The following is a 25,870-nucleotide window of genomic DNA, read 5'->3' on the forward strand; positions in this document are numbered from 1 at the left end:
CCCTATGTAACCCGGCATAACCCTATGTAACCCTTTATAACCCTATGTAACCCGGCATAACCTAATATAACTATTTTTATCCTAATATAACCCCATACAATCTAATTTAACCCCGCATAACCCTTTATTACCTAAGACAACCCTAAATAACCCTATATAACCCTGTATAACCCTGTATAATCCTATATAACCCTTTATAACCCTATATAACCCTTTATAACCATATATAACCCTTTATAACCCTTTATAACCCCATATAACCCTTTATAACCCTATATAACCCTTTATAATCATATGTAACCTTGTATAACCCTTTATAACCCTATGTAACCTTATATAACCCTATATAACCCTTTATAACTCTATATAACCCTTTATAACCCTTTATAGCCCTATGTAACATTATATAACCCTTTATAACCCTTTATAACTCTATGTAACCCTTTATAACCCTATACAACCCTATATAACCCTATATAACCCTATGTAACCTTATATAACCCTTTATAACCCTATATAACCCTTTATAACCCTATGTAACCTTATATAACCCGTTATAACCTTATATAACCCTTCATAACCCAATATAACCTTATATAACCCTTTATAACCCTTTATAACCCTATATAACCCTTTATAACCCTATATAACCCTTTATAACCCTTTATAACCCTATGTAACATTATATAACCCTTTATAACCCTTTATAACCCTGTATAACCCTATATAACCCTTTATAACCTTATGTAACCTTATATAACCCTTTATAACACTATATAACCCTTTATAACCCTTTATAACCCTATGTAACATTATATAACCCTTTATAACCCTATATAACCCTTTATAACCCTTTATAACCCTATGTAACATTATATAACCCTTTATAACCCTATGTAACATTATATAACCCTTTATAACCCTATGTAACATTATATAACCCTTTATAACCCTTTATAACCCTGTATAACCCTATATAACCCTTTATAACCTTATGTAACCTTATATAACCCTTTATAACCCTATATAACCCTTTATAACCCTTTATAACCCTATGTAACATTATATAACCCTTTATAACCCTATATAACCCTTTATAACCCTTTATAACCCTATGTAACATTATATAACCCTTTATAACCCTTTATAACCCTGTATAACCCTATATAACCCTTTATAACCTTATGTAACCTTATATAACCATTTATAACCCTATATAACCCTTTATAACCCTATGTAACCCGTTATAACCTTATATAACCCTTCATAACCTTATATAACCCTGGGGCGGCAGCGTATCCTAGTGGTTAGGGCGTTGGACTAGTAACCGGAAGGTTGCGAGTTCAAACCCCCGAACTGACAAGGTACAAATCTGTCGTTCTGCCCCTGAACAGGCAGTTAACCCACTGTTCCCAGGCCGTCATTGAAAATAAGAATATGTTCTTAACTGACTTGCCTGGTTAAATAAAGGTAAAATTAAAAAATTTAAATAACATTTATTTTTTTTTTTTTTAATTTCACCTTTATTTAACCAGGTAGGCAAGTTGAGAACAAGTTCTCATTTACAATTGCGACCTGGCCAATATAACCCTTTATAACCCTATATAACCTTATATAACCCTTTATTACCAAATATAACCCTATATGTCCATGGTCTCTCCCCAGTACTACTACTCAGTGAGGATCTTCCCAGGTCAGGAGCCCAGCAGTGTGTGGGTTGGCTGGGTGACCTCTGACTTCCACCAGTACGACATGTCCTTCGACCTCCAAAAGGTCCGCACCGTCACCGTAACCCTGGGAGACGAGAAGGGCAAAGTTCACGAGAGGTCAGATATCTGGGTGTTCCTGGGGTCAAGCTGAGGACACACGCACGCACGCACCCACACACACACACACACACACGGTCCTGTGTTCAGACTCAATCAGAACTGATACTCAAATATCCTGCTCGTCATACTCATGTCTGTCTCTGTCTATAGCATCAAGTGTAGTAACTGCTGTCTCTGTCTCTGTCTATAGCATCAAGCGTAGTAACTACTGTCTCTGTCTATAGCATCAAGCGTAGTAACTACTGTCTCTGTCTCTGTCTCTGTCTATAGCATCAAGCGTAGTAACTGCTGTCTCTGTCTCTGTCTATAGCATCAAGCGTAGTAACTGCTTTCTCTGTCTATAGCATCAAGCGTAGTAACTACTGTCTCTGTCTATAGCATCAAGTGTAGTAACTACTGTCTCTGTCTATAGCATCAAGCGTAGTAACTGCTGTATCTGTCTCTGTCTATAGCATCAAGCGTAGTAACTACTGTCTCTGTCTATAGCATCAAGCGTAGTAACTGCTGTCTCTGTCTATAGCATCAAGCGTAGTAACTACTGTCTCTGTCTCTGTCTATAGCATCAAGCGTAGTAACTGCTGTCTCTGTCTCTGTCTATAGCATCAAGCGTAGTAACTACTGTCTCTGTCTATAGCATCAAGCGTAGTAACTGCTGTCTCTGTCTATAGCATCAAGCGTAGTAACTACTGTCTCTGTCTATAGCATCAAGCGTAGTAACTGCTGTCTGTCTCTGTCCATAGCATCAAGCGTAGTAACTGCTGTCTCTGTCTCTGTCTATAGCATCAAGCATAGTAACTGCTGTCTCTGTCTCTGTCTATAGCATCAAGCGTAGTAACTGCTGTCTCTGTCTCTGTCTATAGCATCAAGCGTAGTAACTGCTGTCTCTGTCTCTGTCTATAGCATCAAGCGTAGTAACTGCTGTCTCTGTCTATAGCATCAAGTGTAGTAACTACTGTCTCTGTCTCTGTCTATAGCATCAAGTGTAGTAACTACTGTCTCTGTCTCTGTCTATAGCATCAAGCGTAGTAACTGCTGTCTCTGTCTCTGTCTATAGCATCAAGCGTAGTAACTGCTGTCTCTGTCTATAGCATCAAGCGTAGTAACTGCTGTCTCTGTCTATAGTATCAAGCGTAGTAACTGCTGTCTCTGTCTCTGTCTATAGTATCAAGTGTAGTAACTGCTGTCTCTGTCTCTGTCTATAGCATCAAGCGTAGTAACTGCTACATGGTGTGGGCTGGAGAGAGTACGAGTCCTGGTCAGGGCCGGAACAACAACGGTCTGGAGATTGGATGTCTGGTGGACACAGTTAACGGACTGCTAACCTTCACTGCCAACGGGAAGGAGCTCAGCACCTACTACCAGGTGGAGACACAGCGCTGGTACCACATGGTCATCAACCTCCTATTGCTACATTTACATGATAGTCATTTAGCAGACGCTCTGATCCAGAGTCACTTACAGTCAGTGAGTCATTTAGCAGACGCTCTGATCCAGAGTCACTTACAGTCAGTGAGTCATTTAGCAGACGCTCTGATCCAGAGTCACTTACAGTCAGTGAGTCATTTAGCAGACGGTCTGATCCAGAGTCACTTACAGTCAGTGAGTCATTTAGCAGACGCTCTGATCCAGAGTCACTTACAGTCAGTGAGTCATTTAGCAGACGCTCTGATCCAGAGTCACTTACAGTCAGTGAGTCATTTAGCAGACGGTCTGATCCAGAGTCACTTACAGTCAGTGAGTCATTTAGCAGACGCTCTGATCCAGAGTCACTTACAGTCAGTGAGTCATTTAGCAGACGGTCTGATCCAGAGTCACTTACAGTCAGTGAGTCATTTAGCAGACGCTCTGATCCAGAGTCACTTACAGTCAGTGAGTCATTTAGCAGACGCTCTGATCCAGAGTCACTTACAGTCAGTGAGTCATTTAGTAGACGCTCTGGTCCAGAGTCACTTACAGTCAGTGAGTCATTTAGCAGACGGTCTGATCCAGAGTCACTTACAGTCAGTGAGTCATTTAGCAGACGGTCTGATCCAGAGTCACTTACAGTCAGTGAGTCATTTAGCAGACGCTCTGATTCAGAGTCACTTACAGTCAGTGAGTCATTTAGCAGACGCTCTGATCCAGAGTCACTTACAGTCAGTGAGTCATTTAGCAGACGGTCTGATCCAGAGTCACTTACAGTCAGTGAGTCATTTAGCAGACACTCCTTGTTGACAATGTTGACCATGTACAGTCGTAGCCAAATGTTTTGAGAATGACACAAATATAATTTCCAGAAAGTTTTCTGCTTCAGTGTCTTTAGATATTTTTGTCAGATGTTACTATGGATACTGAAGTATAATTACAAGCATTTCATAAATGTCAAAGGCTTTTATTGACAATTACATGAAGTTGATGCAAAGAGTCAATATTTGCAGTGTTGACCCTTCTTTATCAAGACCTCTGAACTCTGCTCTGGCATGCTGTCAATTAACTTCTGGGCCACATCCTGACTGATGGCAGCCCATTCTTGCATAATCAATGTTTGGAGTTTGTCAGAATTTGTGGGTTTTTGTTTGTCCACCTGCCTCTTGAGGATTGACCACAAGTTCTCAATGGGATTAAGGTCTGGGGAGTTTCCTGTCCATGGACCCAAAATATTGATGTTTTGTTCCTCGAGCCACTTAGTTATCACTATTGCCTTATGGCAAGGTGCTCCATCATGCTGTAAAAGGCATTGTTCATCACCAAACTGTTCCTGGATGGTTGGGAAAAGTTGCTCTCGGAGGATGTGTTGGTACCATTCTTTATTCATGGCTGTGTTCTTAGGCAAAATTGTGAGTGAGCCCACTCCCTTGGCTGAGAAGCAACCCCACACAGGGTCTCAGGATGCTTTACTGTTGGCATGACACAGGACTGATGGTAGCGCTCACCTTGTCTTCTCCTGACAAGCTTTTTTCTGGATGCCCCAAACAATCGGAAAGGGGATTCATCAGAGAAAATGACTTTACCCCAGTCCTCAGCAGTCCAATCCCTGTACCTTTTACAGAATATCAGTCGGTCCCTGGTGTTTTTCCTGGAGAGAAGTGGCTTCTTTGCTGTCCTTCTTGACACCAGGCCATCCTCCAAAAGTCTTCGCCTCACTGTGCGTGCAGATGCACTCACACCTGCCTGCTGCCATTCCTGAGCAAGCTCTGTACTGGTGGTGCCCCGATCCCACAGCTGAATCAACTTTAGGAGACGGTCCTGGGGCTTTCTTGGGCGCCCTGAAGCCTTCTTCACAACAATTGAACCGCTCTCCTTTAAGTTCTTGGTGATCTGATAAATGGTTGATTTAGGTGCAATCTTACTGGCAGCAATATCCTTGCCTGTGAAGCCCTTTTCTGTGCAAAGCAATGATAACGGCACGTGTTTCCTTGCAGGTACCCATGGTTGACAGAGGAAGAACAATGATTCCAAGCACCCCCCTCCTTTTGTAGCTTCCAGTCTGTTATTCAAACTCAATCAGCTTGACAGAGTGATCTCCAGCCTTGTCCTCGTCAACCCTCACACCTGTGTTAACGAGAGAATCACTGACATGATGTCAGCTGGGCCTTTTGTGGCAGGGCTGAAATGCAGTGGAAATGTTTTTGGGAGATTCCGTTCATTTGCATGGCAAAGAGGGACTTTGCAATTAATTGCAATTCATCTGATGACTCTTCATAACATTCATAAGATTCTGGAGTATATGCAAATTGCCATCATACAAACTTGTTGCGAAAAGTGCAATTCAATCCCAGAACAACATAAAAATGACCTTGTGAAGATGCTGGGGGAAACAGGTACAAAAGTATCTATATCCCCAGTAAAATGAGTCGACTATATCGACATAACCTGAAAGGCCGCTCAGCAAGGAAGAATCCACTGCTCCAAAACCGCCATAAAAAAAGTCAGATTGCGTTTTGCAACTGCACATGGGGACAAACATCGTACTTTTTGGAGAAATGTACTCTGGTCTGATGAAACAGAAATATAACTGTTTGGCCATAATGACCATTGTTATGTTTGGAAGAAAAAGGGGGAGGCTTGCAAGCCGAAGAACACCATCCCAACTGTGAAGCACACGGGTGGGAGCATCATGTTGTGGGGGTGGCAGCATCATGTTGTGGGGGTGGCAGCATCATGTTGTGGGGGTGGCAGCATCATGTTGTGGGGGTGGCAGCATCATGTTGTGGGGGTGGCAGCATCATGTTGTGGGGGTGGCAGCATCATGTTGTGGGGGTGGCAGCATCATGTTGTGGGGGTGGGAGCATCATGTTGTGGGGGTGGCAGCATCATGTTGTGGGGGTGGCAGCATCATGTTGTGGGGGTGGGAGCATCATGTTGTGGGGGTGGCAGCATCATGTTGTGGGGTGGCAGCATCATGTTGTGGGGGTGGCAGCATCATGTTGTGGGGGTGGCAGCATCATGTTGTGGGGTGGCAGCATCATGTTGTGGGGGTGGGAGCATCATGTTGTGGGGGTGGCAGCATCATGTTGTGGGGGTGGCAGCATCATGTTGTGGGGGTGGCAGCATCATGTTGCGGGGGTGGCAGCATCATGTTGTGGGGGTGGCAGCATCATGTTGTGGGGTGGCAGCATCATATTGTGGGGGTGGCAGCATCATGTTGTGGGGCGGCAGCATCATGTTGTGGGGTGGTAGCATCATGTTGTGGGGGTGGCAGCATCATGTTGTGGGGCGGCAGCATCATGTTGTGGGGGCGGCAGCATCATGTTGTGGGGGGGGTGGCAGCATCATGTTGTGGGGCGGCAGCATCATGTTGTGGGGGGCAGCATCATGTTGGGGGGTGGCAGCATCATGTTGTGGGGTGGCAGCATCATGTTGTGGGGGTGGCAGCATCATGTTGTGGGGGTGGCAGCATCATGTTGTGGGGGTGGCAGCATCATGTTGTGGGGGTGGCAGCATCATGTTGTGGGGCGGCAGCATCATGTTGTGGGGGTGGCAGCATCATGTTGTGGGGTGGCAGCATCATGTTGTGGGGGTGGCAGCATCATGTTGTGGGGGTGGCAGCATCATGTTGTGGGGGTGGCAGCATCATGTTGTGGGGGTGGCAGCATCATGTTGTGGGGGTGGTAGCATCATGTTGTGGGGGTGCTCTGCTGCAAGAGGGACTGGTCCACTTCACAAAATAGATGGCATCATGAGGTAGGAAAATGATGTGGATATATTGAAGCAACATCTCAAGACATCAGTCAGGAAGTTAAAGCTTGGTTGCAAATGGGTCTTCCAAATGGACAATGACCCCAAGCATACTTCCAAAGTTGTGGGAAAATGGCTTAAGGACAACAGAGTCACTGTATTGGAGTGGCCATCACAAAGCCCTGACCTCAACCCTATAGGATATTTGTGGGCAGAACTGAAAAGGCGTGTGTGAGCAAGGAGGCCGACAAACCTGACTCAGTTACACCAGCTCTGTCAGGAGGAATGGGCCAAAATGTCCCTATTGTAGGAAGCTTGTGGAAGGCTACCCGAAACATTTGACCAAAGTTAACCAATTTAAGGGCAATGCTACCAAATACTAATTGAGTGTATGTAAACTTCTGACCCACTGGGAATGTGATGAAAGAAATCAAATCTGAAATAAATTGTTCTCTCTACTATTATTCTGACATTGGGCCCTGGTCAAAAGTAGTGTTCTATATAGGGGATAGGGCTCTGGTCAACAGTAGTGTTCTATATAGGGGATAGGGCTCTGGTCAACAGTAGTGTTCTATATAGGGAATAGGGCTCTGGTCAAAAGTAGTGTTCTATATAGGGAATAGGGCTCTGGTCAACAGTAGTGTTCTATATAGGGAATAGGACTCTGGTCAACAATAGTGTTCTATATAGGGAATAGGGCTCTGGTCAACAGTAGTGTTCTATATAGGGAATAGGGCTCTGGTCAACAGTAGTGTTCTATAGGGAATAGGGCTCTGGTCAACAGTAGTGTTCTAATAGGGAATAGGGCTCTGGTCAACAGTAGTGTTCTATATAGGGAATAGGGCTCTGGTCAACAGTAGTGTACTATATAGGGAATAGGACTCTGGTCAACAGTAGTGTTCTATATAGGGAATAGGGCTCTGGTCAACAGTAGTGTTCTATATAGGGAATAGGGCTCTGGTCAACAGTAGTGTTCTATATAGGGAATAGGGCTCTGGTCAACAGTAGTGTTCTATATAGGGAATAGGGCTCTGGTCAACAGTAGTGTACTATATAGGGAATAGGGCTCTGGTCAACAGTAGTGTTCTATATATGGAATAGGGCTCTGGTCAACAGTAGTGTTCTATATAGGGAATAGGGCTCTGGTCAACAGTAGTGTTCTATATAGGGAATAGGGCTCTGGTCAACAGTAGTGTTCTATATAGGGAATAGGGCTCTGGTCAACAGTAGTGTTCTATATAGGGAATAGGGCTCTGGTCAACAGTAGTGTTCTATATAGGGAATAGGGCTCTGGTCAACAGTAGTGTTCTATATAGGGAATAGGGCTCTGGTCAACAGTAGTGTTCTATATAGGGAATAGGGCTCTGGTCAACAGTAGTGTTCTATATAGGGAATAGGGCTCTGGTCAACAGTAGTGTTCTATATAGGGAATAGGGCTCTGGTCAACAGTAGTGTTCTATATAGGGAATAGGGCTCTGGTCTAACAGTAGTGTTCTATATAGGGAATAGGGCTCTGGTCAACAGTAGTGTTCTATATAGGGAATAGGGCTCTGGTCAACAGTAGTGTTCTATATAGGGAATAGGGCTCTGGTCAACAGTAGTGTACTACATAGGGAATAGGGCTCTGGTCAACAGTTGTCTATATAGGGAATAGGGCCTGGTCAACAGTGTTTTAATAGCTGTTTGTCCCTGTGTTTTAATAGCTGTGTCTCTGTGTTTTAATAGCTGTGTCTCTGTGTTTTAATAGCTGTGTCTCTGTGTTTTAATAGCTGTGTCTCTGTGTTTTAATAGCTGTGTCTCTGCGTTCTCTCTCTGCAGGTGGAGCCCAGTACCAAGCTGTTCCCTGCTGTGTTCGCTCAGGCCACCAGCCCCAGCATCTTTCAGTTTGAACTAGGACGTATTAAGGTGAGCGGGAGGGAGGAACAGGACATACTATATGGCTCTGTACTGACAGGATGGAGGGAGGGAGGAACAGGACATACTATATGGCTCTGTACTGACAGGATGGAGAGAGGGAGGGAGGAACAGGACATGCTATATGGCTCTGTACTGACAGGATGGAGGGAGGGAGGAACAGGACATACTATATGGCTCTGTACTGACAGGATGGAGAGAGGGAGGAACAGGACAAACTATACAGCTCTGTACTGACAGGATGGAGAGAGGGAGGGAGGGACAGGACATACTATATGGCTCTGTACTGACAGGATGGAGAGCGGGCGGCCACAAATAGGGCTCAGATATGGGCTGCCTGGGAAAAGTCAACGTGGAGCTGTCTCTCTCCACTGGCTGTGGAAGGTTATGAGGTTTGTCTCTCTCTGTAGGCCTCTGAGTGGCTTTCTTTGGTCGGTGCACCACTGATGAGACCTCTATGTACTTCACGTCTCTGCATCAGATCAGGTTCTTCTTAAAACCCTGAGGGAACGTCACCCACAAAGCTCCTGTCTCTGTGGGACTCTGATCTCTACAGTAGCTCCAGGACTCTGTCCTCTACAGTAGCTCCAGGACTGATCTCTACAGTAGCTCCAGTACTCTGACCTCTACAGTAGTTCCAGGACTCTGACCTCTACAGTAGCTCCAGGACTCTGACCTCTACAGTAGCTCCAGGACTCTGACCTCTACAGTAGTTCCAGGACTCTGACCTCTACAGTAGCTCCAGGACTCTGACCTCTACAGTAGATCCAGGACTCTGGCCTCTACAGTAGCTCCAGGACTCTGACCTCTACAGTAGATCCAGGACTCTGATCTCTACAGTAGCTCCAGGACTCTGTCCTCTACAGTAGCTCCAGGACTGATCTCTACAGTAGCTCCAGTACTCTGACCTCTACAGTAGCTCCAGGACTCTGTCCTCTACAGTAGCTCCAGGACTGATCTCTACAGTAGCTCCAGGACTCTGACCTCTACAGTAGCTCCAGTACTCTGACCTCTACAGTAGCTCCAGGACTCTGTCCTCTACAGTAGCTCCAGGACTGATCTCTACAGTAGCTCCAGGACTCTGACCTCTACAGTAGCTCCAGGACTCTGACCTCTACAGTAGCTCCAGGACTCTGACCTCTACAGTAGCTCCAGGACTCTGACCTCTACAGTAGCTCCAGGACTCTGACCTCTACAGTAGCTCCAGGACTCTGACCTCTACAGCAGCTCCAGGACTCTGTCCTCTACAGTAGCTCCAGGACTCTGACCTCTACAGTAGCTCCAGGACTCTGACCTCTACAGTAGCTCCAGGACTCTGACCTCTACAGTAGCTCCAGGACTCTGACCTCTACAGTAGCTCCAGAACTCTGACCTCTACAGTAGCTCCAGGACTCTGACCTCTACAGTAGCTCCAGGACTCTGACCTCTACAGTAGCTCCAGAACTCTGACCTCTACAGTAGCTCCAGGACTCTGACCTCTACAGTAGCTCCAGGACTCTGACCTCTACAGTAGCTCCAGGACTCTGACCTCTACAGTAGCTCGAGGACTCTGACCTCTACAGTAGCTCCAGTACTCTGACCTCTACAGTAGCTCAAGGACTCTGACCTCTACAGTAGCTCCAGGACTCTGACCTCTACAGTAGCTCCAGTACTCTGACCTCTACAGTAGCTCCAGGACTCTGATCTCTACAGTAGCTCCAGGACTCTGACCTCTACAGTAGCTCCAGGACTCTGACCTCTACAGTAGCTCCAGGACTCTGACCTCTACAGTAGCTCCAGGACTCTGACCTCTACAGTAGCTCCAGGACTCTGACCTCTACAGTAGCTCCAGGACTCTGACCTCTACAGTAGCTCCAGGACTCTGACCTCTACAGTAGCTCGAGGACTCTGACCTCTACAGTAGCTCCAGTACTCTGACCTCTACAGTAGCTCCAGTACTCTGACCTCTACAGTAGCTCCAGGACTCTGACCTCTACAGTAGCTCCAGGACTCTGACCTCTACAGTAGCTCCAGTACTCTGACCTCTACAGTAGCTCCAGGACTCTGATCTCTACAGTAGCTCCAGGACTCTGACCTCTACAGTAGCTCCAGGACTCTGTCCTCTACAGTAGCTCCAGGACTCTGTCCTCTACAGTAGCTCCAGGACTCTGACCTCTACAGTAGCTCCAGGACTCTGACCTCTACAGTAGCTCCAGGACTCTGTCCTCTACAGTAGCTCGAGGACTCTGACCTCTACAGTAGCTCCAGGACTCTGTCCTCTACAGTAGCTCCAGGACTCTGACCTCTACAGTAGCTCCAGGACTCTGTCCTCTACAGTAGCTCCAGGACTCTGACCTCTACAGTAGCTCCAGGACTCTGTCCTCTACAGTAGCTCCAGGACTCTGACCTCTACAGTAGCTCCAGGACTCTGTCCTCTACAGTAGCTCCAGGACTCTGACCTCTACAGTAGCTCCAGGACTCTGTCCTCTACATTAGCTCCAGGACTCTGACCTCTACAGTAGCTCCAGGACTCTGTCCTCTACAGTAGCTCCAGGACTCTGACCTCTACAGTAGCTCCAGGACTCTGTCCTCTACAGTAGCTCGAGGACTCTGACCTCTACAGTAGCTCCAGGACTCTGACCTCTACAGCAGCTCCAGGACTCTGACCTCTACAGTAGCTCCAGGACTCTGACCTCTACAGTAGCTCCAGGACTCTGACCTCTACAGTAGCTCCAGAACTCTGACCTCTACAGTAGCTCCAGGACTCTGACCTCTACAGTAGCTCCAGGACTCTGACCTCTACAGTAGCTCCAGGACTCTGACCTCTACAGTAGCTCGAGGACTCTGACCTCTACAGTAGCTCCAGTACTCTGACCTCTACAGTAGCTCCAGGACTCTGACCTCTACAGTAGCTCCAGGACTCTGACATCTACAGTAGCTCCAGGACTCTGACCTCTACAGTAGCTCCAGGACTCTGTCCTCTACAGCAGCTCCATGACTCTGTCCTCTACAGTAGCTCCAGGACTCTGTCCTCTACAGTATCTCCAGGACTCTGACCTCTACAGTAGCTCCAGGACTCTGACCTCTACAGTAGCTCCAGGACTCTGACCTCTACAGTAGCTCCAGGACTCTGACCTCTACATTAGCTCCAGGACTCTGTCCTCTACAGCAGCTCCAGGACTCTGTCCTCTACAGTAGCTCCAGGACTCTGACCTCTACAGTAGCTCCAGGACTCTGTCCTCTACAGTAGCTCCAGGACTCTGACCTCTACAGTAGCTCCAGGACTCTGTCCTCTACAGTAGCTCCAGGACTCTGACCTCTACAGTAGCTCCAGGACTCTGTCCTCTACAGCAGCTCCATGACTCTGTCCTCTACAGTAGCTCCAGGACTCTGTCCTCTACAGTATCTCCAGGACTCTGACCTCTACAGTAGCTCCAGGACTCTGACCTCTACAGTAGCTCCAGGACTCTGACCTCTACAGTAGCTCCAGGACTCTGACCTCTACATTAGCTCCAGGACTCTGTCCTCTACAGCAGCTCCAGGACTCTGTCCTCTACAGTAGCTCCAGGACTCTGACCTCTACAGTAGCTCCAGGACTCTGTCCTCTACAGTAGCTCCAGGACTCTGACCTCTACAGTAGCTCCAGGACTCTGTCCTCTACAGTAGCTCCAGGACTCTGACCTCTACAGTAGCTCCAGGACTCTGTCCTCTACATTAGCTCCAGGACTCTGACCTCTACAGTAGCTCCAGGACTCTGTCCTCTACAGTAGCTCCAGGACTCTGACCTCTACAGTAGCTCCAGGACTCTGTCCTCTACAGTAGCTCGAGGACTCTGACCTCTACAGTAGCTCCAGGACTCTGACCTCTACAGCAGCTCCAGGACTCTGACCTCTACAGTAGCTCCAGGACTCTGACCTCTACAGTAGCTCCAGGACTCTGACCTCTACAGTAGCTCCAGAACTCTGACCTCTACAGTAGCTCGAGGACTCTGACCTCTACAGTAGCTCCAGGACTCTGACCTCTACAGTAGCTCCAGGACTCTGACCTCTACAGTAGCTCGAGGACTCTGACCTCTACAGTAGCTCCAGTACTCTGACCTCTACAGTAGCTCCAGGACTCTGACCTCTACAGTAGCTCCAGGACTCTGACATCTACAGTAGCTCCAGGACTCTGACCTCTACAGTAGCTCCAGGACTCTGACCTCTACAGTAGCTCCAGGACTCTGACCTCTACAGTAGCTCGAGGACTCTGACCTCTACAGTAGCTCCAGTACTCTGACCTCTACAGTAGCTCCAGTACTCTGACCTCTACAGTAGCTCAGGACTCTGACCTCTACAGTAGCTCCAGGACTCTGACCTCCAGGACTCTGTAGCTCCAGCTCCAGTACTCTGACCTCTACAGTAGCTCCAGGACTCTGATCTCTACAGTAGCTCCTGGACTCTGACCTCTACAGTAGCTCCAGAACTCTGACCTCTACAGTAGCTCCAGGACTCTGTCCTCTACAGTAGCTCCAGGACTCTGACCTCTACAGTAGCTCCAGGACTCTGACCTCTACAGTAGCTCCAGAACTCTGACCTCTACAGTAGCTCCAGGACTCTGTCCTCTACAGTAGCTCCAGAACTCTGACCTCTACAGTAGCTCCAGGACTCTGTCCTCTACAGTAGCTCCAGGACTCTGACCTCTACAGCAGCTCCAGGACTCTGACCTCTACAGTAGCTCCAGGACTCTGACCTCTACAGTAGCTCCAGGACTCTGACCTCTACAGTAGCTCCAGGACTCTGTCCTCTACAGTAGCTCCAGGACTCTGACCTCTACAGTACCTCCAGGACTCTGTCCTCTACAGTAGCTCCAGGACTCTGTCCTCTACAGCAGATCCAGGACTCTGACCTCTACAGTAGCTCCAGGACTCTGTCCTCTACAGCAGATCCAGGACTCTGACCTCTACAGTAGCTCCAGGACTCTGTCCTCTACAGTAGCTCCAGGACTCTGTCCTCTACAGTAGCTCCAGGACTCTGTCCTCTACAGTAGCTCCAGGACTCTGGCCTCTACAGTAGCTCAGGACTCTGTCCTCTACAGTAGCTCCAGGACTCTGACCTCTACAGTAGCTCCAGGACTCTGTCCTCTACAGTAGCTCCAGGACTCTGACCTCTACAGTAGCTCCAGGACTCTGACCTCTACAGTAGCTCCAGGACTCTGGCCTCTACAGTAGCTCCAGGACTCTGTCCTCTACAGTAGCTCCAGGACTCTGACCTCTACAGTAGCTCCAGGACTCTGTCCTCTACAGTAGCTCCAGGACTCTGTCCTCTACAGTAGCTCCAGGACTCTGTCCTCTACAGTAGCTCCAGGACTCTGACCCTACAGTAGCTCCAGGACTCTGACCTCTACAGTAGCTCCAGGACTCTGACCTCTACAGTAGCTCCAGGACTCTGACCTCTACAGTAGCTCCAGGACTCTGTCCTCTACAGTAGCTCCAGGACTCTGTCCTCTACAGTAGCTCCAGGACTCTGACCTCTACAGTAGCTCCAGGACTCTGTCCTCTACAGTAGCTCCAGGACTCTGACCTCTACAGTAGCTCCAGGACTCTGTCCTCTACAGTAGCTCCAGGACTCTGTCCTCTACAGTAGCTCCAGGACTCTGACCTCTACAGTAGCTCCAGGACTCTGACCTCTACAGTAGCTCCAGGACTCTGACCTCTACAGTAGCTCCAGGACTCTGACCTCTACAGTAGCTCCAGGACTCTGACCTCTACAGTAGCTCCAGGACTCTGTCCTCTACAGTAGCTCCAGGACTCTGACCTCTACAGTAGCTCCAGGACTCTGACCTCTACAGTAGCTCCAGGACTCTGTCCTCTACAGTAGCTCCAGGACTCTGACCTCTACAGCAGCTCCAGGACTCTGACCTCTACAGCAGCTCCAGGACTCTGACCTCTACAGTAGCTCCAGGACTCTGACCTCTACAGTAGCTCCAGGACTCTGACCTCTACAGTAGCTCCAGGACTCTGACCTCTACAGTAGCTCCAGGACTCTGACCTCTACAGTAGCTCCAGGACTCTGACCTCTACAGTAGCTCCAGGACTCTGACCTCTACAGTAGCTCCAGGACTCTGACCTCTACAGTAGCTCCAGGACTCTGACCTCTACAGTAGCTCCAGGACTCTGTCCTCTACAGTAGTTCCAGGACTCTGACCTCTACAGTAGCTCCAGGACTCTGACCTCTACAGTAGCTCCAGGACTCTGACCTCTACAGTAGCTCCAGGACTCTGACCTCTACAGTAGCTCCAGGACTCTGACCTCTACAGTAGCTCCAGGACTCTGTCCTCTACAGTAGCTCCAGGACTCTGACCTCTACAGTAGCTCCAGGACTCTGACCTCTACAGTAGCTCCAGGACTCTATCCTCTACAGTAGCTCCAGGACTCTGACCTCTACAGCAGCTCCAGGACTCTGACCTCTACAGTAGCTCCAGGACTCTGACCTCTACAGCAGCTCCAGGACTCTGACCTCTACAGTAGCTCCAGGACTCTGACCTCTACAGTAGCTCCAGGACTCTGACCTCTACAGTAGCTCCAGGACTCTGACCTCTACAGTAGCTCCAGGACTCTGACCTCTACAGTAGCTCCAGGACTCTGTCCTCTACAGTAGCTCCAGGACTCTGTCCTCTACAGCAGCTCCAGGACTCTGTCCTCTACAGCAGCTCCAGGACTCTGACCTCTACAGCAGCTCCAGGACTCTGACCTCTACAGTAGCTCCAGGACTCTGACCTCTACAGTAGCTCCAGGACTCTGACCTCTACAGTAGCTCCAGGACTCTGACCTCTACAGTAGCTCCAGGACTCTGTCCTCTACAGTAGCTCCAGGACTCTGTCCTCTACAGCAGCTCCAGGACTCTGTCCTCTACAGCAGCTCCAGGACTCTGACCTCTACAGCAGCTCCAGGACTCTGACCTCTACAGTAGCTCCAGGACTCTGACCTCTACAGTAGCTCCAGGACTCTGGCCTCTACAGTAGCTCCAGGACTCTGTCCTCTACAGTAGCTCCAGGACTCTGACCTCTACAGTAGCTCCAGGACTCTGACCTCTACAGTAGCTCCAGAACTCTGACCTCTACAGTAGCTCCAGGACTCTGTCCTCTACAGTAGCTCCAGAACTCTGACCTCTACAGTAGCTCCAGGACTCTGTCCTCTACAGTAGCTCCAGGACTCTGACCTCTACAGTAGCTCCAGGACTCTGACCTCTACAGTAGCTCCAGGACTCTGACCTCTACAGTAGCTCCAGGACTCTGTCCTCTACAGTAGCTCCAGAACTCTGACCTCTACAGTAGCTCCAGGACTCTGTCCTCTACAGTAGCTCCAGGACTCTGACCTCTACAGCAGCTCCAGGACTCTGACCTCTACAGTAGCTCCAGGACTCTGACCTCTACAGTAGCTCCAGGACTCTGACCTCTACAGTAGCTCCAGGACTCTGTCCTCTACAGTAGCTCCAGGACTCTGACCTCTACAGTACCTCCAGGACTCTGTCCTCTACAGTAGCTCCAGGACTCTGTCCTCTACAGCAGCTCCAGGACTCTGACCTCTACAGTAGCTCCAGGACTCTGTCCTCTCCAGGACTCAGCAGTATCCAGGACTCTGACCTCTACAGTAGCTCCAGGACTCTGTCCTCTACAGTAGCTCCAGGACTCTGTCCTCTACAGTAGCTCCAGGACTCTGTCCTCTACAGTACAGGACTCTGTCCTCTACAGTAGCTCCAGGACTCTGGCCTCTACAGTAGCTCCAGGACTCTGTCCTCTACAGTAGCTCCAGGACTCTGACCTCTACAGTAGCTCCAGGACTCTGACCTCTACAGTAGCTCCAGGACTCTGACCTCTACAGTAGCTCCAGGACTCTGACCTCTACAGTAGCTCCAGGACTCTGGCCTCTACAGTAGCTCCAGGACTCTGTCCTCTACAGTAGCTAGCTCCAGGACTCTGACCTCTACAGTAGCTCCAGGACTCTGTCCTCTACAGTAGCTCCAGGACTCTGTCCTCTACAGTAGCTCCAGGACTCTGACCTCTACAGTAGCTCCAGGACTCTGACCTCTACAGTAGCTCCAGGACTCTGACCTCTACAGTAGCTCCAGGACTCTGACCTCTACAGTAGCTCCAGGACTCTGACCTCTACAGTAGCTCCAGGACTCTGTCCTCTACAGTAGCTCCAGGACTCTGTCCTCTACAGTAGCTCCAGGACTCTGACCTCTACAGTAGCTCCAGGACTCTGTCCTCTACAGTAGCTCCAGGACTCTGACCTCTACAGTAGCTCCAGGACTCTGTCCTCTACAGTAGCTCCAGGACTCTGACCTCTACAGTAGCTCCAGGACTCTGACCTCTACAGTAGCTCCAGGACTCTGACCTCTACAGTAGCTCCAGGACTCTGAGCTCCAGGACTCTGACCTCTACAGTAGCTCCAGGACTCTGGCCTCTACAGTAGCTCCAGGACTCTGTCCTCTACAGTAGCTCCAGGACTCTGACCTCTACAGTAGCTCCAGGACTCTGTCCTCTACAGTAGCTCCAGGACTCTGACCTCTACAGTAGCTCCAGGACTCTGACCTCTACAGTAGCTCCAGGACTCTGGCCTCTACAGTAGCTCCAGGACTCTGTCCTCTACAGTAGCTCCAGGACTCTGACCTCTACAGTAGCTCCAGGACTCTGTCCTCTACAGTAGCTCCAGGACTCTGTCCTCTACAGTAGCTCAGGACTCTGTCCTCTACAGTAGCTCCAGGACTCTGACCTCTACAGTAGCTCCAGGACTCTGACCTCTACAGTAGCTCCAGGACTCTGACCTCTACAGTAGCTCCAGGACTCTGACCTCTACAGTAGCTCCAGGACTCTGACCTCTACAGTAGCTCCAGGACTCTGTCCTCTACAGTAGCTCCAGGACTCTGACCTCTACAGTAGCTCCAGGACTCTGGCCTCTACAGTAGCTCCAGGACTCTGTCCTCTACAGTAGCTCCAGGACTCTGACCTCTACAGTAGCTCCAGGACTCTGTCCTCTACAGTAGCTCCAGGACTCTGACCTCTACAGTAGCTCCAGGACTCTGACCTCTACAGTAGCTCCAGGACTCTGGCCTCTACAGTAGCTCCAGGACTCTGTCCTCTACAGTAGCTCCAGGACTCTGACCTCTACAGTAGCTCCAGGACTCTGTCCTCTACAGTAGCTCCAGGACTCTGTCCTCTACAGTAGCTCCAGGACTCTGTCCTCTACAGTAGCTCCAGGACTCTGACCTCTACAGTAGCTCCAGGACTCTGACCTCTACAGTAGCTCCAGGACTCTGACCTCTACAGTAGCTCCAGGACTCTGACCTCTACAGTAGCTCCAGGACTCTGACCTCTACAGTAGCTCCAGGACTCTGACCTCTACAGTAGCTCCAGGACTCTGGCCTCTACAGTAGCTCCAGGACTCTGTCCTCTACAGTAGCTCCAGGACTCTGACCTCTACAGTAGCTCCAGGACTCTGTCCTCTACAGTAGCTCCAGGACTCTGACCTCTACAGTAGCTCCAGGACTCTGACCTCTACAGTAGCTCCAGGACTCTGGCCTCTACAGTAGCTCCAGGACTCTGTCCTCTACAGTAGCTCCAGGACTCTGACCTCTACAGTAGCTCCAGGACTCTGGCCTCTACAGTAGCTCCAGGACTCTGTCCTCTACAGTAGCTCCAGGACTCTGACCTCTACAGTAGCTCCAGGACTCTGTCCTCTACAGTAGCTCCAGGACTCTGTCCTCTACAGTAGCTCCAGGACTCTGACCTCTACAGTAGCTCCAGGACTCTGTCCTCTACAGTAGCTCCAGGACTCTGACCTCTACAGTAGCTCCAGGACTCTGTCCTCTACAGTAGCTCCAGGACTCTGTCCTCTACAGTAGCTCCAGGACTCTGACCTCTACAGTAGCTCCAGGACTCTGACCTCTACAGTAGCTCCAGGACTCTGACCTCTACAGTAGCTCCAGGACTCTGGCCTCTACAGTAGCTCCAGGACTCTGTCCTCTACAGTAGCTCCAGGACTCTGACCTCTACAGTAGCTCCAGGACTCTGTCCTCTACAGTAGCTCCAGGACTCTGACCTCTACAGTAGCTCCAGGACTCTGACCTCTACAGTAGCTCCAGGACTCTGGCCTCTACAGTAGCTCCAGGACTCTGTCCTCTACAGTAGCTCCAGGACTCTGACCTCTACAGTAGCTCCAGGACTCTGTCCTCTACAGTAGCTCCAGGACTCTGACCTCTACAGTAGCTCCAGGACTCTGTCCTCTACAGTAGCTCCAGGACTCTGACCTCTACAGTAGCTCCAGGACTCTGACCTCTACAGTAGCTCCAGGACTCTGACCTCTACAGTAGCTCCAGGACTCTGACCTCTACAGTAGCTCCAGGACTCTGACCTCTACAGTAGCTCCAGGACTCTGTCCTCTACAGTAGCTCCAGGACTCTGACCTCTACAGTAGCTCCAGGACTCTGGCCTCTACAGTAGCTCCAGGACTCTGTCCTCTACAGTAGCTCCAGGACTCTGACCTCTACAGTAGCTCCAGGACTCTGTCCTCTACAGTAGCTCCAGGACTCTGACCTCTACAGTAGCTCCAGGACTCTGACCTCTACAGTAGCTCCAGGACTCTGGCCTCTACAGTAGCTCCAGGACTCTGTCCTCTACAGTAGCTCCAGGACTCTGACCTCTACAGTAGCTCCAGGACTCTGTCCTCTACAGTAGCTCCAGGACTCTGTCCTCTACAGTAGCTCCAGGACTCTGTCCTCTACAGTAGCTCCAGGACTCTGACCTCTACAGTAGCTCCAGGACTCTGACCTCTACAGTAGCTCCAGGACTCTGACCTCTACAGTAGCTCCAGGACTCTGACCTCTACAGTAGCTCCAGGACTCTGACCTCTACAGTAGCTCCAGGACTCTGACCTCTACAGTAGCTCCAGGACTCTGGCCTCTACAGTAGCTCCAGGACTCTGTCCTCTACAGTAGCTCCAGGACTCTGACCTCTACAGTAGCTCCAGGACTCTGTCCTCTACAGTAGCTCCAGGACTCTGACCTCTACAGTAGCTCCAGGACTCTGACCTCTACAGTAGCTCCAGGACTCTGGCCTCTACAGTAGCTCCAGGACTCTGTCCTCTACAGTAGCTCCAGGACTCTGACCTCTACAGTAGCTCCAGGACTCTGGCCTCTACAGTAGCTCCAGGACTCTGTCCTCTACAGTAGCTCCAGGACTCTGACCTCTACAGTAGCTCCAGGACTCTGTCCTCTACAGTAGCTCAGGACTCTGTCCTCTACAGTAGCTCCAGGACTCTGTCCTCTACAGTAGCTCAGGACTCTGACCTCTACAGTAGCTCCAGGACTCTGACCTCTACAGTAGCTCCAGGACTCTGACCTCTACAGTAGCTCCAGGACTCTGACCTCTACAGTAGCTCCAGGACTCTGACCTCTACAGTAGCTCCAGGACTCTGACCTCTACAGTAGCTCCAGGACTCTGGCCTCTACAGTAGCTCCAGGACTCTGTCCTCTACAGTAGCTCCAGGACTCTGACCTCTACAGTAGCTCCAGGACTCTGTCCTCTACAGTAGCTCCAGGACTCTGACCTCTACAGTAGCTCCAGGACTCTGACCTCTACAGTAGCTCCAGGACTCTGACCTCTACAGTAGCTCCAGGACTCTGACCTCTACAGTAGCTCCAGGACTCTGACCTCTACATTAGCTCCAGGACTCTGTCCTCTACAGCAGCTCCAGGACTCTGTCCTCTACAGTAGCTCCAGGACTCTGTCCTCTACAGTAGCTCCAGGACTCTGACCTCTACAGTAGCTCCAGGACTCTGTCCTCTACAGTAGCTCCAGGACTCTGACCTCTACAGTAGCTCCAGGACTCTGACCTCTACAGTAGCTCCAGGACTCTGTCCTCTACAGTAGCTCCAGGACTCTGACCTCTACAGCAGATCCAGGACTCTGACCTCTACAGCAGATCCAGGACTCTGACCTCTACAGTAGCTCCAGGACTGTAAAGCCGGTTGTTGTTGTTGTTGTTGTTGTTGTTGTTGTTGTTGTATGTTTCAATCCAAGTATTTATTTATATGTTTGAATTTTTTTTAAATGTCACGCAAAAAAATAGATCACCAGTTATGTAGGAGGTACAGTTATGTAGGAGGTACAGTTATGTAGGAGGTACAGTAATGTAGGAGGTACAGTTATGTAGGAGGTACAGTTATGTAGGAGGTACAGTTATGTAGGAGGTACAGTTATGTAGCAGGTACAGTTATGTAGGAGGTACAGTTATGTAGGAGGTACAGTTATGTAGGAGGTACAGTTATGTAGGAGGTACAGTTATGTAGGAGGTACAGTTATGTAGGAGGTACAGTTATGTAGGAGGTACAGTTATGTAGGAGGTACAGTTATGTAGGAGGTACAGTTATGTAGGAGGTACAGTTATGGTACAGTTATGTAGGAGGTACAGTTATGTAGGAGGTACAGTTATGTAGGAGGTACAGTTATGTAGGAGGTACAGTTATGTAGGAGGTACAGTTATGGTACAGTTATGTAGGAGGTACAGTTATGTAGGAGGTACAGTTATGTAGGAGGTACAGTTATGTAGGAGGTACAGTTATGGTACAGTTATATAGGAGGTACAGTTATGTAGGAGGTACAGTTATGTAGGAGGTACAGTTATGTAGCAGGTACAGTTATGTAGGAGGTACAGTTATGTAGGAGGTACAGTTATGTAGGAGGTACAGTTATGTAGGAAGTACAGTTATGTAGGAGGTACAGTTATGTAGGAAGTACAGTTATGTAGGAGGTACAGTTATGTAGGAGGTACAGTTATGTAGCAGGTACAGTTATGTAGGAGGTACAGTTATGTAGGAGGTACAGTTATGTAGGAGGTACAGTTATGTAAAGCCGTAGTTTGACCTTTGAAAGAGTGATGAAGTGAATTATGTCCCTTACCCACAACCCTCCATTTCTTTCTCCATCAGAATATCATGCCCCTGTCCTGTGCCCAGTGTCCTCCCAGAACCTCACCCTAAACCTGTCTGTTTCTATGTTACTAGAACGTCATGCCCCTGTCCTGTCCCCTCCCAGAACCTCACCCTAAACCTGTCTGTTTCTATGTTACTAGAATGTCATGCCCCTATCAGCGGGCCTGTTTAAGAGTGAGAGTAGGAACTCCTGTCCCCTCCCAGAACCTCACCCTAAACCTGTCTGTTTAAGAGTGAGAGGAGGAACTCCTGTCCCCTCCCAGAACCTCACCCTAAACCTGTCTGTTTCTATGTTACTAGAACGTCATGCCCCTGTCAGCGGGCCTGTTTAAGAGTGAGAGGAGGAACTCCTGTCCCCAGTGTCCTCCCAGGCTACATGTCCAGTTCTTGACCCCGGTGCTGTGGAGCAGGGTACCCAACCACTTCCTCAAGGTGGACGTATCCCGGGTCAACGACCGCCATGGCTGGCTGGTCACCTGCTCTGAACCGCTCCAGTTCATGTCCCTGCATATACCTGAGGAGAACAGGTGATGACCCTGCCCTGTCCCACTCGTCAGGAGTGAGGAAGCGCTTTAAATATAGTACAACAATATCTGTCAAAAGTTTAACGACCAATAGATTTTTCAATTTCTCATTAGAAATTAGTGCAGCGGTTAACGATTGCAGAGAAGGTGAATGATAGCAGAGAAGGTGAACGATAGCAGAGAAGGTGAATGATAGCAGAAAAGTTGAATGATAGCAGAAAAGGTGAATGATAGCAGAAAATGTGAATGATAGCAGAAAAGTTGAATGATAGCAGAAAAGGTGAACGATAGCAGAGAAGGTGAACGATAGCAGAGAAGGTGAACGATAGCAGAAAAGGTGAACGATAGCAGAAAAGGTGAACGATAGCAGAAAAGGTGAACGATAGCAGAGAAGGTGAACGATAGCAGAGAAGGTGAGCGATAGCAGAGAAGAAGGGAACGATAGCAGAGAAGGAGAGCGATAGCAGAAAGGTGAGCGATAGCAGAAAAGGTGAACGATAGCAGAAAAGGTGAATGATTGCAGAAAAGTTGAATGATAGCAGAAGGTGAAGGTGAACGATAGCAGAAAAGGTGAACGATAGCAGAGAAGGTGAACGATAGCAGAGAAGGTGAACGATAGCAGAAAAGGGGAACGATAGCAGAGAAGGTGAACGATAGCAGAAAAGGTGAACGATAGCAGAAAAGGTGAATGATAGCAGAAAAGGGGAACGATAGCAGAGAAGGTGAACGAAAAGGTGAACGTCATGTCTGAGAAGCAATAAAATGTTGTTACACTCAGGAAGTTCCTCACTAAGCTTTATGTCAGTTTAACATTCTGTGTCCCCCTCCTCATCTTCCTCCTCCTCTACCCCCCTCCTCCCCTACTCCCCCTCCTCTACTTCTCCCCCTCCCCTCTACTTCTACCCCTCCCCCCTCCTCCTCTACCTCTCCCCCCCCCTCCTCCTCCTCCTCCTCCTCCTCTACTTATCTCCCCCTCCTCCTCCTCTACCTCTCCCCTCCCCTCTACCTCTCCCTCTCCTCCTCCTCCTCCTCCTCTACCTATCTCCCCCTCCTCCTCCTCTACCTCTCCTCCTCCTCTACCTCTCCCCCTGCTCCTCATCCACCTCCTCTACCGCTCCTCCTCCTCCTATACCTCTCCCCCTCCCCCTCTTCCTCTACCTCTCTCCACCTCCTCTCCTCCTCTACCTCTCCCCCTCCTCTACCGCTCTCCTCCTCCTCCTCCTCCTCCTCCTCCTCCTCCTCCTCCTCCTCTACCTCTCCCCCTCCTCCTCTACCTCTCCCCCTCCTTCACCTCCTCCTCCTCTACCCCTCCCCCTCCTCTTCCCCCTCCTCCTCTAACGCTCCCCCTCCTCCTCCTCTACCCCCCCTCCTCCTCCTCTCATCCTCCTCTACCTTTCTCCCCCTCCTCCTCCTCCTCTACCTTTCTCCCTCTCCCCCTCTTCCTCTACCTCCCTCCTCCTCCCCTCCTCCTCCTCAACCTCTCCCCCTCCTCCACCTCCTCTACCTCTCCCCCACCTCCCCCTCCTCCTCCTCTACCTCTCCCCCTCCTCCTCCTCCTCTACCTCTCCCCCTCCTCTACTGCTCTCCTCCTCCCCCTCCTCCTCTACCTCTCCCCCTCCTCCTCCTCTACCTCTCTCCCTCCTCCACTTTGTCATCTTTCTTCCCCTCTGCGTCCTCCTCCCCCTCTCCTCCTCTCTCCTCCTCCTCCTCCTCCTCCTCCCCAGGTCAGTTGATATCCTGGAGTTGACTGAGCAGAAGGATCTGTTGAAGTTCCACTACCATACTCTGAGGTTGTACTCTGCTGTGTGCGCTCTGGGGAACAACCGTGTGGCCCACGCCCTCTGCTCCCACGCCGACGAGGCACAGCTGCTCTACGCCATAGAGAACAAGTACATGCCTGGTCTCCTCAGGACTGGATACTACGACCTGCTCATAGACATCCACCTCAGGTAGCTAGCTACGACCTGCTCATAGTAGCTAGCCACCTCAGGTAGCTAGCCCACAGGTTAGAGAGGTGGGCCAGGAACCGGAATGTCGCTAGTTTTTCAGTTTTGCCTAAAATGCCATACCCAAATCTAACTGCCTGTAGCTCAGGCCCTGAAGCAAGGATATGCATATTATTGGTACCGTTTGAAATGTGAAATGAATGTAGGAGAATATAACACATTAGATCTGGTCAAAGATAATACAAAGAAAAAAACAACCTTTGGTTTTTTTTGTACCATAAGGCCATAATGTATTTTTCCAGCCCAGATGCAATTTAGATATTGGCCACTCATGCTAATCGCATTAGCCTACGTTAGTTCAACCTCATGCTAATCGCATTAGCCTACGTTAGTTCAACTTCATGCTAATCGCATTAGCCTATGTTAGTTCAACCTCATGCTAATTGCATTAGCCTACGTTAGTTCAACCTCATGCTAATTGCATTAGCCTACATTAGTTCAACCTCATGCTAATCGCATTAGCCTACGTTAGTTTAACCTCATGCTAATCGCATTAGCCTACGTTAGTTCAACCTCATGCTAATCGCATTAGCCTACGTTAGTTCAACCTCATGCTAATCGCATTAGCCTACATTAGTTCAACCTCATGCTAATCGCATTAGCCTATGTTAGTTCAACCTCATGCTAAATGCATTAGCCTACGTTAGTTCAACCTCATGCTAATTGCATTAGCCTACATTAGTTCAACCTCATGCTAATCGCATTAGCCTACGTTAGTTTAACCTCATGCTAATCGCATTAGCCTACGTTAGTTCAACCTCATGCTAATCGCATTAGCCTACGTTAGTTCAACCTCATGCTAATCGCATTAGCCTACATTAGTTCAACCTCATGCTAATCGCATTAGCCTATGTTAGTTCAACCTCATGCTAATCGCATTAGCCTACGTTAGTTCAACCTCATGCTAATCGCATTAGCCTACGTTAGTTCAACCTCATGCTAATCGCATTAGCCTATGTTAGTTCAACCTCATGCTAACTGCATTAGCCTACGTTAGTTCAACCTCATGCTAATTGCATTAGCCTACATTAGTTCAACCTCATGCTAATCGCATTAGCCTACGTTAGTTCAACCTCATGCTAATCGCATTAGCCTATGTTAGTTCAACCTCATGCTAATCGCATTAGCCCACGTTAGTTCAACCTCATGCTAATCGCATTAGCCCACGTTAGTTCAACCTCATGCTAATCGCATTAGCCTACGTTAGTTCAACCTCATGCTAATCGCATTAGCCTACGTTAGTTCAACCTCATGCTAATCGCATTAGCCTACGTTAGTTCAACCTCATGCTAATCGCATTAGCCTACGTTAGTTCAACCTCATGCTAATCGCATTAGCCTACGTTAGTTCAACCTCATGCTAATTGCATTAGCCTACGTTAGTTCAACCTCATGCTAATCACATTAGCCTACGTTAGTTCAACCTCATGCTAATCACATTAGCCTACGTTAGTTCAACCTCATGCTAATTGCATTAGCCTACGTTAGTTC

The 25,870-nt window shown here is 49.1% G+C and overlaps 1 protein-coding gene across 1 annotated transcript in view; it reads left to right on the forward strand.

Annotated features, from left to right (window-relative positions):
- The window catches only part of LOC127924387 (ryanodine receptor 2-like), a gene marked incomplete at its 3' end in the record, with an annotated part of 80,917 nt that extends 56,594 nt beyond the window's left edge, over window positions 1-24,323 (forward strand). The window contains exons 10-14 of the mRNA XM_052509128.1: window positions 1,666-1,826; window positions 3,032-3,191; window positions 8,805-8,891; window positions 22,151-22,377; window positions 24,099-24,323. Coding sequence (XP_052365088.1) covers window positions 1,666-1,826; window positions 3,032-3,191; window positions 8,805-8,891; window positions 22,151-22,377; window positions 24,099-24,323 — 860 coding nt within the window. The remainder of the gene's footprint in view (window positions 1-1,665; window positions 1,827-3,031; window positions 3,192-8,804; window positions 8,892-22,150; window positions 22,378-24,098) is intronic.
- Between the last annotated feature and the right edge of the window lie 1,547 nt (window positions 24,324-25,870).

Source organism: Oncorhynchus keta, unplaced genomic scaffold (assembly GCF_023373465.1).
Source record: "Oncorhynchus keta strain PuntledgeMale-10-30-2019 unplaced genomic scaffold, Oket_V2 Un_contig_3985_pilon_pilon, whole genome shotgun sequence".
Taxonomy (NCBI): Eukaryota; Metazoa; Chordata; class Actinopteri; order Salmoniformes; family Salmonidae; genus Oncorhynchus; species Oncorhynchus keta.